The sequence below is a fragment of the Protopterus annectens genome, chromosome 1.part0 (genome assembly GCF_019279795.1).
Source record: "Protopterus annectens isolate FY-2018-M chromosome 1.part0, PAN1.0, whole genome shotgun sequence".
Lineage (NCBI taxonomy): Eukaryota > Metazoa > Chordata > Ceratodontiformes > Protopteridae > Protopterus > Protopterus annectens.
This window is the reverse complement of record NC_056725.1, coordinates 950,813,052-950,828,344: the sequence shown is the minus strand read 5'-3', so window position 1 is coordinate 950,828,344 and position 15,293 is coordinate 950,813,052. Positions and strand designations below refer to the sequence as shown.

Below are 15,293 nucleotides of genomic sequence, written 5' to 3'. Positions count from 1 at the left end.
AAAACAAGAAATGAGATGAGTAGAATTCAAATGCTAAGCTACCTGTGATCATAAGGTGCTGGAGATCCTTGTGACAGGGAAAATAGACTTTAAATATTCACAAAACTAGAGTTGTGAGAAAAAGTACACCAGAGACTGCATATGCAAGCAATATTCATCTCAATATAATCACAAAATACTATATGACCTAAAGCAGATAAAGCAACAGAATAATCACCAAATATTGTAAGATTTATAGCCGTTAAGGCAACAGAAAAGACATCACAAAACAGTTAATGCCAAAGACTCAAAAGTTTACCTTACACAGAGCAGCAGATGCTCAGCAGCATGAAGGGGAAAGAGTGTTTAAAAAATGGCTCCTGCTGTTGTGAGGCACCTATGAAGACTAGGAAGAGGAAGTGAGATGAGGGGGAGGGGTAATGACTAATACTGGGCTGGGCTAGCACCCTGGTCAAGATGAAGTCATTGAAACAATCAGAAAAAGATAGTGAAGATCTAGCTTGAGAGACAAGGATATAAAGTTTCTAAAGGTATAGTCACCAGAGATGAAATAAAAAGAAATAAACTATGAGCTGAAGTAAGCTTACAAAAGGACACTGGCCTCAAGCTATACAAGTAGGTTTACTTGAAGCAAACCCAGTGCTGTATGGTTAAAATAAGCTACAATAGAGAGGGGCTTTGGAGGGGGAGAAAGAGGTATTACTAGCAGCTAAAACCAGGGCAAAACATAAAAAAGAAACATTAATATGTAAGAGTCTGAAGACAGTAAAACAGGGCAGGTGCACTAAGAAAGACAATAATGAGTGAGGCTAGAAATTAATTCAGGGAAGGGTAAAGTACAGAACAGGAGAATATACACAGAAACAGTATGATGATAGTGGGTAACCAAAGAGAAAGGATAGGAGCTGCCGGCGTCTGCTTTTCATGGCGACTAGCAAAAAAATAAAACACTGTAAATTCTTGTTGTGCTTATAAAGTCTAGCATTAATTAAAAGATTAGCTTATGTAGTAGTTATTTACTGGGACACATACTTCAGTGGTATTATTTTAAGCTTAAAATGGTGGCTTCTTGACCGATAGTTAGAATTGCAGGGTATCTGTTAAGGTCCTCAAACCTGTGTTGCCTGTACTGTGGCCAGGAGAAAACCATAGGGAAAAATCCACTAGGGTTCAGTGGTATTATTTAAGCTTAGAAATTTCCAAGTTAGATGTAAATTGGTAGAATATAGTCCTTTTTAAATGTAACAAGCAATCTTTACTTTATTTCCAGACTTTTGTCTGACTTCTAAAATGTATTTCGTTGACAAATGATGATCTGAATTGCACTTGTTTTTCCATGCCATAGATCCAGACTTTGTTGCCATTACTAAGCCTGCTTATTTTGTACATCCTGTATCACACCCCCTTTCCCTCCACGTCTCCTTACTAAACATGTACTCCTGAGTAGACTTCTCAACAATTTTATAATCTGTACTGTATTGTTTCTTGTACTCTCTTTTTTTGAGCATGGTTCCATCACTGAAGCTTTTCTGTGCAACATCTAGAATTCCCCCAAAGCACTGGATGCAAGGCATTAGACACAGCAAATAAGAGACAGGCAGACAGAAAGACAGAAAGTGATAAACCAACAAATGGACAGCCAACACTGATCCTGTGGATGTGCTGACAAAGCATTGCTGAAAAGATTCTCACTTGTACAACTAGAGACAACTTGCAAACAAATCTAACACCACAAAATTGATTTATTTATTTATTTATTTTACATTTGTTGACTGGGATAGTCTGACTGGATGCATGTCTATTTTCAGTGGAGGCCTGGGGAGAAATGCTCCATGGAATAACAAATCATAACATGTCACATATTACAAATAGCAAATAACAAATATATTATTTACAGAGATTAGATGGGCAGACAATACAAATTACATATAGAATATTTTCAGTGATTAGAAGAGCAAACATTATAACAAATCGTCAGGTAGTGTTATTCAGTGAGAGAATCAGATAAAATTACATAGTAGGCTACCTAGCAGATTTACTCATTACCGAGACAGGTTAACCGGGCTTGATACAGTGACACAGCCAGTTTGTTCCCAGGTGGTGTTTGAGCCTAGTTTTGAAATGACCAATTGAAGAGAGTAAAGTAATATCAGCTGGTAGAGAGTTCCACGATCTACCTACAGAATTTACGAAGAGTTAGTCACCGGGTGAGTTATTAGTTTTACATATCTGAATAAGGAGTCTGCTGGAGGAGCGAAGCGGTCTGGGATTATTATACAAGGTGACAAGATTTTTAATTGCAGGGGTATTGTTAGGATTATATATGATTTTATGGGCCATAACCAATTGGTTATATAGTATAATACTGGGTAGTTCAAGCCATCCAAGCTGGATTAGATTGATGCAGTGATGTGTCTTAAAAGGCAGCCCAGTGGCAAACCTGGCAATGTGGTTATAACAGATTGAGAGTTTGTTCGTAACAGTCTTGTTAACATTAGAGAGAAGAGGGGATGCATACAGAAGAGTAGAGAGAAGGTGAGATCGAGCATTGGCAACTTTGGCTGGGGGGTTAGGAAGGCTTTTATTCTGTAAAGTGATCCTAGTTCTTTTGTTGATGGTTTTGATCAATTGGTTAACATGTAGGTCGAATTTTAGATTATTATCTATAATGGCACCTGATAGTTTAGTGGAGAGGTCAGGGGAGATTATTGTTCCATCATTTGCTTTTATTATAAAGTTAGCTGCAGTAGACCTTTGTATAGGTAATAATAGCAGTATTTATTTCCATTTGTTTACCAGGAAAGTCTAACTGGACAAACAAGCCACTTTTCAGCAGCATCCCGGGGAGAAAAGTTCAACAAGAATAACAACAGTAGTACATATACAACACACAGAATACTCAAGTATTTAGCAACATTACATACAAAGCTCAGTGAGAACGATTTACAATATTACTATACAATATACAGAATGCTCAGGTAACATTAGGAGCATTACATACAAAGCTCAGTCAGAATGATTTACAATATTACTGTACAATATACAAAATACTCAAGTATCTAGCAACATTACATACAAAGCTCAGTGACAACAATTTACAATATTACTATACAATATACAGAATACTTAGGTATTTAGCAACATTACATACAAAGCTCAGTGAGAACGATTTACAATATTACTATGCAATATACAGAATGATCAGGTAACATTAGCAGCATTACATACAAAATGAGGATAAATAAAGCAGATTATTATGAAATAAGTATATTTTGCAGTAACATAATCAGTACTAGGAGGAGTTAAGTAGAGTACATTATATCAGACATATGTATTCTGTCATAGTAAGAATAGAAGGCAGAAAAATAAAAGATAAGAGATAGTCACTGACATGTATATGTAGATAGGAGAGGTAGTTTAGAAAAATTAAGCCTGGGGAAAATCAGGGGCATAGCCAAGAGTCAAGCAGGAACAGTTTTAATTTATCTTTCGAGAGATGTAAGTTGTTGAGGAGTCTGATTAAAGGGGACAATTGAGTTCCAGGATCTTGAGATACACTTGGAGTAAGCAGTATTTCCTGCTTTGTTTTGAGCTTTGTGAATTGAGAGGAAATATTTGTTAGTCGTATGGAGAGTTCTATTGCTGGAGTGGAGTTGTAAATGGGGAATTTGTTTAGGGTGAAGGACTAATCTGTGTGCAAACTGAAGTTGAGAGTAGGTGAGGAGGTAAAACAGAAAAAAAATTAGGTGCCTGAGGGCAATATAGTAATGTCAGGAATATAGCTTGCTGGAAGCAAATTTACCTATTTTCTTACAGCATTGCTCCAGTTTAGTTGTCAGGGTGGAGTGGAGGTTGGTGAAAATAGCAGAGGTATACATAAGTGTAGGCAGCAACTAGGTGGATGCTAATGTTATCTGACTGCTTTCTGTCAGATATTGAGTCTATATATCAGTCCTAAAGTTGTATGTGCTTTTTTTTTAGATTGCTTGTTGGACGCAGACATTGAATGTCACGGTGTTACTATAACCCATAGTAATTTAGTATTGGAGACTACCTCAGTATTTGTTTTATATGCAGGGGTGATTTTTTAAGTTAGCTTTGGTAGGAGACGTAGGCATGAAAGGGAGAAGTTTTGCCTTTTTGTGGACTTAGTATTAGGTCTGATTTTGTTAGCAAGTTGCTAGCAAGTTCTCTAAAGTGGAAAATTAATCTTCTGTGAGCTGTTGGAGAAGAATGGGATTTTTGTATAGAGCAAATGAGGGATGCATCATAGTTAGTGTACTGGATTAGTTTGGAATGTTTTAAGGCAGTGTGTAAATTATTCATAAATATATTAAACAGGAGTGATCCTAGTATGAAGCCTTTTTGGAACATCAGCAGAGACTGGTAAAAAGGTTGAGAAACTAGACTGCCATTTAACAGCTAGGGACCTGTAAGACAGGTAGGTGAGGAACCAGGGGAGATTGCAGCAGGACACATTTATTCAGAACTTCTCTGTGACTACAAGACTTGGATCACTTCTAAAAACCATCTGGACCTACAAAGGTGATACAAGTATTCTTTTCTACGTGCTCTAACTGTCTCAGTGCTATTTAACGCTTCTGTGCTGCATTTATTGATTTGGTTGAATTTATCACTATTTCTCAGCCTGCACTTGTTAAAGAAACATCATCTGTTTGTTACTGTACCACTCATAGCTTGTTTTAACAGTATTCTGATAATTTCTAACCTTCTCTGGTAGTGCAAAAAGTGTTCTGAGTTTGCCAAAGTTCTCCTCAGTCTGCCAAAATATCTCTTAAGTTTTGCAAAGTTTTTCTGTGTTGTTGTAGTTCTCTTATGTTGTGCACTTTTTCTGTATTTTGTTGAACATTTCTCATGGTTAATGAACTTATTTTCAAGGATTCCTGATATTGCAGAAATTCTGACTATTGTTGTAAAGCATTTGTTGCTGCACTTGAGCTCAAACCCAGTTTGTTTTACATTAAGAGGGTTCTTTGTCACTCCGGTGGGAGCAGAGCTGGATTCATCCAATCCAAGTTGGAAACTACTGATGGAAACTTTATTGCATTTTTATCTGATTGGCCTGAGGGATTAACTGTGTAAAAGTCTTTCATCCTTCTGATATAAAATAATTACATTTTTATGAGGTTGTGCTCATTTATTCAGAGCTTCCTGTGCCTGGCTTGAATGCATGTGACTACAAGACTTGGAATGCTGCTAAAACCAACTGGACATACAAAGCTGATATAAATACATTTTGCACTTACTCTTAACTGCCTCGGTGCTATTGAATATTTCTGTGCTGGATTTATTGATTTGGTTGAATATATCACTGTTTTTCAGCCTGCACGTGTTAAAGAAATCCCTCCAGTTTGTTATTCTACTGTTCTTAGTCTGTTTTAACAGTATTCTGATTTTCCCTAACCTCCTCTAGAACCGCAAAAGCTGTTCTGAATTTGCCAAAGTTCTCCTGTGTCTACCATAATATTTCTAAGTTTTGCAAAGTTTTTCTGTGTTGTTTTGGTTCTGTTATGTTCTGCATTTTTTGTGTGTATTTTTTGAACATTTCTCAGGGTTAGTGAACTTATTTCCAAGTATTTCTGATACTGCAGAAATTTTGATATTTGTTGCAAAGCATTTGTTGTGCACTTCAGCTCAAAACCAGTTTGTTTTACATTAAGATGGTTCTTTTGAACTCTGGTGGGAGCAGAGATGATTTCAACCCATCCAAGTTGGAAACTGCTGTTAGAAAGTTTATTGTGTATTCATCTGATTGGTCTGAGGGATTAAATGTGTAAACATCCTTCATCCTGCTGGTATAAAAGGCTCATGTTGTACATCACACAAACACGGTTCACCCTGCCTTGTATATTAGCAAATCTCTTCAGTTTAAAAGCCTCTATAGGAAATGCTCTCCATAGTCTGACACTGCTCAAAGATGTGCCAGTTTTTGCAGAAGGCAGTACCATTGCAGACCGTCTGACAAGAGCAGCTCAATGTTTGGCGACTTTTGTCAGACAGCTGGAGAGATTCCGCAGAATCCAAAGCATTCACTGCTAAAATCATAAAAATAAGTACTTTTCAGGGTTTTTGTTTGGCTGCACTTTGCTGACTGTAGCATTCTGCTGATTTTACTGCATTTTTCTGCACTTTAAAAAAGCTGTTCTGTTGCCTTAAGTAGCTAGTACATAGCATAAACTAGATTCAGATTTGCTGAATCTAGACTGTATTCTTTCATTTGAGCACTATACCAGCCATCTTACACGAGGAGAGCCCTGCTTGCACCCTTGTGGCAGATGTGAGTAGTCAGAGCTTCATCTGAGTTGGACATTACTGGAGGAAAGCTCATTATGTGCTTTCCCAATGGCAGTTTAGCTTAAAGATGTTTAATTTTGCCTGTCTTTGAGCCTTGCTTTTGCATAGGTTTGCGCACTTTTAACCAGAGATGCTCAATGTTTGGTGACTTTTGCCAGAAGTCTGGAGAGATTCTCCTGAAATACAAAGCAGCCACTGCTAAAATAAAAAAAAAATGTTTACCTTGTCAGTTTGATTTGCACTTTGCTGACTGCTTTTTTTGTAATTGTTCTGCCTCATTTTGCTGATTTGTCTGTATTTTTCTGCACTTTAAAAAAGCTGTTCTGTTGCCTTAAGTGGCTAGTACACAGCATAGACTAGATTTAGATCTGCTGACTCTAGACTGTATTGTTACACTTGAGCATTACTCCAGCCATCTTACATTAGAGGATCTGCCTGCACCCTTGTGGCAGAAGCGTGTAGTCTGAGCCTCATCTAAGTTGGAGATTACTGGAGGAAAAGTCATTGTTTGCTTTCCAATTGGTAGTTTGGCTTAAAAGTGTTTAATTTTGCATGTATATAAGCCCCACATTTGTGCTTAGTTGCACATCACATGATGGGTTCATTGGTGACCTGTACAGACGCAAATGCCTTGAAAAACAATTTTCTCCTAGACATCTGTTAGTGAACCCTACTGCATTGTGGGAAACTCAGTTGTGCACTCAGATGCATTGCCATATAGTTTTCAGCCTTAGCCTTCAATAGAATAAGCCCCTTTCTTAATCCTAGAGCAAAATCTGGTCAGACTAGCCCACTCCTCATTAGAAGTTACAGTAAAAACCTGTCATAATGGATGGTCAGTTTCCAGCCATGTCTCTGGCCAGCCTGAATGACATGGGCATACTGAGGCAATATAGTAATTGCCTCATGTATACTAACAACCACTTACTCATAAACAAACACATACAGTAAGTAAGATATGTAATTAAATCAATTCTCTCATGTAACAACAAATCAGACATCAAACAGGTTGTCAGCACACACACACACAAACACACACACACACACACACACACACACACACACACACACACACACACACACACACACACACACACACACACACACATCACCTCTTACACAAAACAAGGTCACAACACATAAACCCACAGACATGCATGTACTCAGTAGAAGCCTACCAAAAGATCAGAGACATCCCAAGCACAAACCACTTGCACACACTGCAAAACAAATAGAATCCACTACACATAATAACACACCACCAGTGTGTCAACACATAAGCCCATAAGGCAAAACACCTCAACACCAAATGTGCTAGTCGCAGGTGACTCCATAGTGAGACACATAGATGTCCCTCTTACCAGGTTGGACAAGAACAAGGTCATGGTCAGTTGCCTGTCAGATGACAAGATCCGTCATATCACACACACATGCAAGTCATTCAATAACAATTACCATTGTGACTTTGTCATAGTACATGTTGGGGTAAACAACTTGAAACGTAAAGAGAGACATGACTAAACTCTCAGAGTATGTGTCTCAGGCAGGTATGTCCTTAGCAGCATTCTGCCTTCACCCTGGATGATGCCATAATATAGACAAAAAATGACTGACTTCGACAATTGGTTTAGCTTCTGGTGTCATTCCAGGGGGATCCAGTATCTGTCAGCCTAGAAAGACATGGTTGACCGACTATGTTGCTTTGCCAGAGATGGTCTTCACCTGTCCCCTCTAGGCTTTTGGATACTGGCAAAGGTGTTTGCCTCCCCATAGTGCCTTTTTTAGGTAATGTCAAAACAACAAAATTTCTAACATAAAAAAAATCCACACAAGAAATACTCAAGGTTATGCTGCTTATTGTTAGGAGCCTAAACAGTAAACTGCACTCCCTGGAAGCAGTTCTCACCTTGGAAGATGCTGATGTCTGTCCAGTCACTGAGACTTGGTTCAAGGCCGCAGAGAGCACCTCTGCTGTGCAAGGCTACAATGCCTTCCACACATTCAGACGCAAAAATGAGCATGAAAGAACCAAAAGAAGAGGTGTATCCATCTTCATTAAAGCCTCACCTTGAGACAGGTTAAACAGTATGCCTCTCCTGAGCTACTCCAGGTCCTACTAACTATAGGTAAAATTCTCTACCACATCATTGATAGCTACAGGTCCCCCACCATGAACCAAGAGAAGCACAGCACCTACTCGGACTTACTAGAGTTACTCACTATACAGCTAAACACTGTGGTCATGGGGGATTTCAACTATCTTTCCATCGATTGGGCAACAAACATGAGCATAAGCATACTCACCTTGAGATTCCTGGACTTTGTCAATGCAAATGCCTGGAACAGCTAATCTCCACCTGCACATGGGGCTCAAATGTCTTAGACTTAGTACTCACCAACATGGGGAGATCACTACACTACCCCCTGTGTGTTGCCCTCCCTAATAGGGCCAGATCATAGATCTGTCTCTTTCAAAGTAACAATCAAACTTGACACCCTCACCAGAGCAAAAAAAAATGAAAAATTTCTCCAAAGCAAACTACAGCCTACTAGGCGGTGGTATAAAAATTTTCATACCTCCTGTCAACACAGCCAACAATTACTTCTATACAGAGGGGTACACAAATGCCCTGTATAACAACCTAAACAACTGTATAGACTCGGATGTACCCGAGTGACTCAAAAACACATCCTCCTGAAATACAGGCCACACTGGTGGACCTCAAGTATAAATAAGTTATATAACAAAAGGAAGAAATGGATGTCTAAGAACAAGAGAGAACTTACTCAGCAGAAGAAAAATAACCTCTACAGCTTGAGCAAGCAAATTAGATATCTTGTAAAGTCCTCTAAAGCTAGCTACAAAGCTAAATTAGCATCCCTAGTTAAGGTTAATCATAAGGCATTCTTTAGCTACATCCAAAATCTAAAAGGGAATGCCCAGCTATGTACCGAACTTATAGCGGATGTACCTCTTATACTGAACCTCAGGAAATTGTCAACCTGCTAGCTGACAGATTTGGCACAAACTTTACCATCCTGTCCTCAACAGCTATAGCCAAAACCATACCCGACACCAGTCTTCTACCTAGTATCTCCAAAGAGCAGGTAATATCCATGCTCTCCAAGGTCAAAAACACAGCATCTATGGGACCAGATAGCATCCCAGGTTGCTTACTAAATAATCTAAAACAAGGCCTAGTGGAAGCACTTGGCACAATCTTCAATGTCAACCTGAACACTGGCTTTGTTCCAGCAGATTGGAGAACAGCAACAATAATCCCTTTGCACAAAGGGGGTCCATCAACTGACCCTGGGAGCTATAGACCCATAAGCTTAATCAGCATTATCTGCAAGGCCATGGAAAGAATCATCATGGACCTTATCAACCATGAAATAGGTGACCTTCAGACTCTAGACCCAACCCAGTTTGACTTTGTTAAGGGTAGATCATGCTTATTGAACCTGGTGGACTTCTTTGAGAATGTCACCAAAGCCCTGGATGAAGGCAAAACAGTACATACTGCCTAACTTAATTTAGCCAAGGCTTTTGACATAATCCACCACTGAGGTATCATTGAGAAACTCTCCCAGCTGGGGATTAACCCATATGTCACTAGATGGGAAGCCATCTAGTTCACTGACAGAACGTATACTGTCAAAGTTGGGAATTTCACCTCTACCAGTAGACCAGCTAGCAGTGGCATACCACAAGGATCTGTGCTTGGCCCTCTACTATTTGGAATCTATTTCTCAGAAGTCCAGGCAAAAGTAGATTTGGGAACATAGGTTGATAGACAGCAATCTAAACTTTGATCATCACGTGTCCACAGTGGTAAGGAAAACCTTCTAAGTTGAACATCTCATAAGTAACCACATCACATCCAAGGCTAAGGATGTTATAACTCCTCTATACTAGACCCTCATCAGACCACTAACAGAGTACAATGCTCCCTTTTGTGGGTACCTCACCAGACACATGCAGCAGCTGGAGAAATCACAGAGCTTTCTAACCAAGAAAATTCAGGGGCTCCAAAATATGACCTACATGGAAATGCTGAAAGCCCTGTCACTGTACTCTGTATCCTATATTCTGCTGACAGGCAACTTGCACCTGGCCTACAGAGCAGTCTCTGACCCTGCCCTAATAGAAATGCTGCGCATCTGCAAATCAAATGAGAGAAGAATCACTCACTCCAGGGATCTCAACCTAGCCTGTGACATTAACAGGACATGTTAGAGTTACAGATATATCTCCCAGAGATTGCTACTCCTCTGGAATAAACTCTCAATTCACATGAAGCAGAGCTCCTCAATGACCGTATTCAAGCACAACCTAGACAGTTGGATGGGAGACCATAAATTCACCCTGGGGGTTGCAGCCATGTCCCTAATGGACAGGGGCATTTGATGCTGATCATAGACTTGCTCTGCAGATAAAAACTATCTAACCAAAGTCAGTTAGGGAACATGGGTATAACATGGCTAGGCTTGTAAAGGCTCTAGGGCCATTAGCCTAGTAACCTCTGAGAGGCTAGTTGATGGAACAGTTTATTATGAGAGACAGTGTCAAAGGCTTTAGTTAGGCCTAAAAGGAGAGTAACTGTAATATTACCTATATTGCAGCTATGAGTAATGCTGTTAGAGAAGTCTGTTAGTGCAATAGTGGTTCTTTGGTTTGGTCTAAAGCCATGCTGGGTAGAGGAGAGGATGTTATTGGTAATAATGTGGTTGAGGAGTTCAGGACAGACACATTTTTCTAGGATTTGTTAGGGGAAAGGTATGATTATGGGTCTATAGTTGGAAAGATCACTTCCCCCTTTGTGTAGGGATAAGATGAATGAGTTCTTCCATTGGGAGGGGAAATATGTCTTTTGGATGTTTCTGTTAATGAGTGTTGAGGCAGGGTAGGCAATGGTATCTGATGTGATTTTCAACTATTCATCAAATAGGTTATCTACAGCCAGGATGGCTGGTTTTAGTTTTAGGAGGTACTTTTTAATAACAGAGGTTGGGTCAGTGTTGATGGAGAATTTGTTATTGTTGACAATGACAAGGAAGTTACGCTGATATGAATGGTTTACATCTGTGCTAAGTAGTGATTTTATGATGTCGATGAAGTGAGAGTTAAATAATAAAGTGACATTGTCTGATTGCATGTCTAGGTATGAATTGGAGTGCTCTATTCTACCTGGGGGTAAACGTTTTTGGATGGAACTCCAGAAAGTAACAGGATATATTTGGTGATTGTTTTCAATATTGAAATAGTGATTTTTTTTGTTGTTTTTTTTGTTTTTTGTTTTTGACTTTTATTTTGGTTTGATTACAAAAGTATCTGAAATTCTGGAAATGTTGCTGTGTTTTGTTAAATTGTCATGTTTTCTATGCCTTGTCCCTTTCCTGCATTAATTTTTCTGGTTGTTGCAGATAGCCAGTGGGCAGTGTTTTTGTTTGCCCCTTTTCTGTGTATGGGTGACAGTTTGTTTAGAACATTGAGATAGGTAGTATAAAACAGGTGTATGTCATCAGTCAAGTGGAATGGTTTTGAGAGGACTCCAGTTTAAAGCAATAAGAATGGTTAAGAAAATTTCTTTATTAAAGTTTGTTAGACTTCATACTTCTTTAAAATAGTATTTCTTGGATTGAACAGTTATGTGTTTAAGGGCAAAGATTGGCAGGTGATCACTAAATATATCTGATAAGGTGCTCGAAGATGAAATTTTACCAGGTCAAATAATTATTATTCTTTGAAATTTTGTATAATGATTTAGGTTTTACTGGTTGCTTGATAAACATTCATATAGGAATCTAAATGTGACATGCGACATGAGCTGAGAAGCCAGTCAGTAATCAGTACATTAGCATGCAAACTCATTGGTGACTATACAATAGATTTCAGTTGAAGACAATCACCAAGACTGATTCTAATTTAAAATAAAAAATATCTCTAAAATAACATCATATAGCCCATATTAAATACATTTCCAATGATAATGTACATTGGAAAAGAAAAGTGCTGTTGCATATTTCTGTACTACTACAATTAAAGCATATTCCTGTCAAAACAAACAATGTCTGTGCCTTGCTGAAGTTACCTGGTTTGAGGTGTTCAAAGTCATGAAGCATCCTGTATGCAGTGCAGGGATTAACACCTATAGTGGCTGCGCTGAGTAACGGGATGTCTTTGGAAATCTTGAGTATACTGGCAGCATGACACACAGCTTCTGTCCTCCATGTCCCTTATGAAAACAAACATGACTCCATCAATGAGACATCAAAAATGACTTATGCACATGCTGTGGTATGGCACATATACTATTCATTAATTTATCCCATAACTTAAAACATATAGAAAATTCAGTGCTTTAACTACATAAATGAATTCAATGAGCACTGATGGAAAGAAGCAGGTACATCACTGAATATTTTTGTCTAATTCCGAGTTTACATATTTTTCCAAACTGTAAAATATGTCCATACAGTGTGTTCTGTCCCACCATTTTTCAGACACTAGCCCTTGTTTCATTCAGTGTACAGGGTCCTCAGACCAATAATATAATTCATGCTGTCCCCTAAACAAAGCAAAAACCTTTTTTGAAGAATGTATTGCTGGACCGACATAGCCGCCTTGCAATTTCTGCAATACACCCTTACATTTTAAGTATCAAAACATGTCAGCTTTTCTATTTCTGCTTTATGATAAAAAAAATGTATATATATATGTATATATATATATATATATATATATATATATATATATATATGTGTGTGTGTGTGTGTGTGTGTGTGTGTGTGTGTTTGTGTGTGTGTATATGCATGCATGCATACACACACACACACACACACACACACACACACACACATATATATATATATATATATATATATAAAATGTTGCGTGTTATGTGGCATGCTGACGTGATAAGAAACAACAAATGCAATAAAGGATGTCTCATCATACCTCTCAACCTGTTAACACAAGAAATCTGGAAAAAGCCAATAACAAAGGGAGTACAAATGCCCCAAAATAGTGACAGATTTTAAATACTGCTCATATAAACTTATAAAGGTGCAAAAATAACAGATTCTGTCCTGGCATCCATTTTCTGAAGGATATGATGTCTTAAACTCAGATGTCTCTCATTATTTATTAACATCCGTCATCAATGATTTTCTTGGAAAAAACACACATTTTATGAAGCTCCACTGACTAGATAAGGCCTGCTAGATACATATGCCTGTGTTCTAGAATAAATAAGGGGATATGGTAAGGAATAATGTTTTACTCAGTGTAATATTATATATAGCAGAAAACATTGCAGTCAAGCTCAGGTATAGAGGATACAGCTTTATAATCATCACATTTCCACAGTTCACTACAGTGTGTGGATTTTGAAGATGTTTTTGCACACATCACCCATCCTTAGCAGTCAGCAAAGGGAGCAGCTATAGCTCTCCATGCCACCATTGTTTGTTTTATAAATATAAAGGGAAAGGGAGTAGTCATATTATTACACGTCTACATGTTGCTGTAAAACAATGAACAGGGTACTAGTTAGTGAACAAAGTGCTTCTTTATCAGCAGTGACCAAATATGCCATGCATTAGGACTCCTTTAAAGGATTAAGTAGATGCAGAAACATTCCTAGAGAGTCACTGCAAATATATGTTCACAACAACATGCTGGATCATGGTCAAATGGGGCTGTAGGCTGGGTAATGCACCAGTACCCCCTATTATCTATTAACTGGAACATCATAAAAATCCTTCCCATAGATGATGCTGCAAATGATTTCATTTTGACTTCCCTGAATAACCTAAATAACCTTGCACCTCCTAGAAGGAAGAGACTAAAATCAAATAATGCAGTTTGTCTATCTAAAAAGAGTAGAATGCTAATGCAAAATAGGGTGAAAGCATGTAAAGTCTAAAACTGCACTATGTCAATTAATTTTAAAACAAATGAAATTAATAACATTACATGTAAGTGCACCAAAAGTGCTTTTGTTGCATATTAGTTTGCACATGTGCTCTGAGCACCATTTATGTTTTTTATTACCCAGCCCAGTCCAAGTTTAAATGGTCTCTGATCAACCATGTTATGTCTATATCCTTCATAGTGAGAAAAGGTCAAAGTTTAACCTTGATGCATTTCCTGAATTGTTACATTCAGGAACTGTACTGGATTTAGAATATGTGTGTGTGTGTGTGTGTGTGTGTGTGTGTGTGTGTGTGTGTGTGTGTGTGTGTGTGTGTGTGCTCGTGCACATGCTGTACTGCTGTTAGTTTATTTAAAACAAGAAAAGAGTTTTCATTTGCATATTACAGATGTGTTTTCTTATATTACGCTATGTGATGTACTTCAGGTCTATTTTAGTTCCCAGGAATCAAAAACTTAGTATAAATTCTTCACGTAACATCTTTAATAGGGATGAAAAAATATTAATCGTTACATTGAAAGACCAGTACTCAGAGAGAGAGAGACAGTGTGTGTGTGTGTGTGTGTGTGTGTGTGTGTGTGTGTGTGTGTGTGTGTGTGTGTGTGTGTGTGTGTGTGTGTGTGTGTGTATCATATGAAACTTCACACAGCTGAATCTTTGCACTTCTATACAGATATGGTGATTTTGCTTCACTCTGAAATCGGACCACCATGTCTAAAGAAGTTTCACTTCAATAATAATATTTAATAGCAACCATACTGATTATTTTAATGTCATCTTTTATTCTAACATTTTGAAATACAACTCATGGTTATAAAGAGAGCTGACAAGTCAAGGCAAACAGATTGCTTATATTATAGTTCTGTGATCAGGCTAGTGTGAGCAGTGAAAGAGCTGCATCCTGCATACCAGGGTTACATTTCTTCAATTTCTACCTGATAAAAAGGATAATTAGATTAAAAATCCAGTTGTCATATCTGAAATAAGGAAGCTGTGCTCATGTTTTTAATATAAAAAAAAAAGACTGTCCGTCTAATA

At 38.1% G+C, this 15,293-nt stretch overlaps 1 protein-coding gene across 1 annotated transcript in view; it reads right to left on the bottom strand.

The window, feature by feature from the left end:
- The window catches only part of LOC122795950 (enoyl-[acyl-carrier-protein] reductase, mitochondrial-like), a 688,493-nt gene that overhangs the window by 363,383 nt on the left and 309,817 nt on the right, over positions 1–15,293 (bottom strand). The window contains exon 4 of the mRNA XM_044064436.1: positions 12,411–12,554. Within this exon, the coding sequence (XP_043920371.1) occupies positions 12,411–12,554 (144 nt within the window). The remainder of the gene's footprint in view (positions 1–12,410; positions 12,555–15,293) is intronic.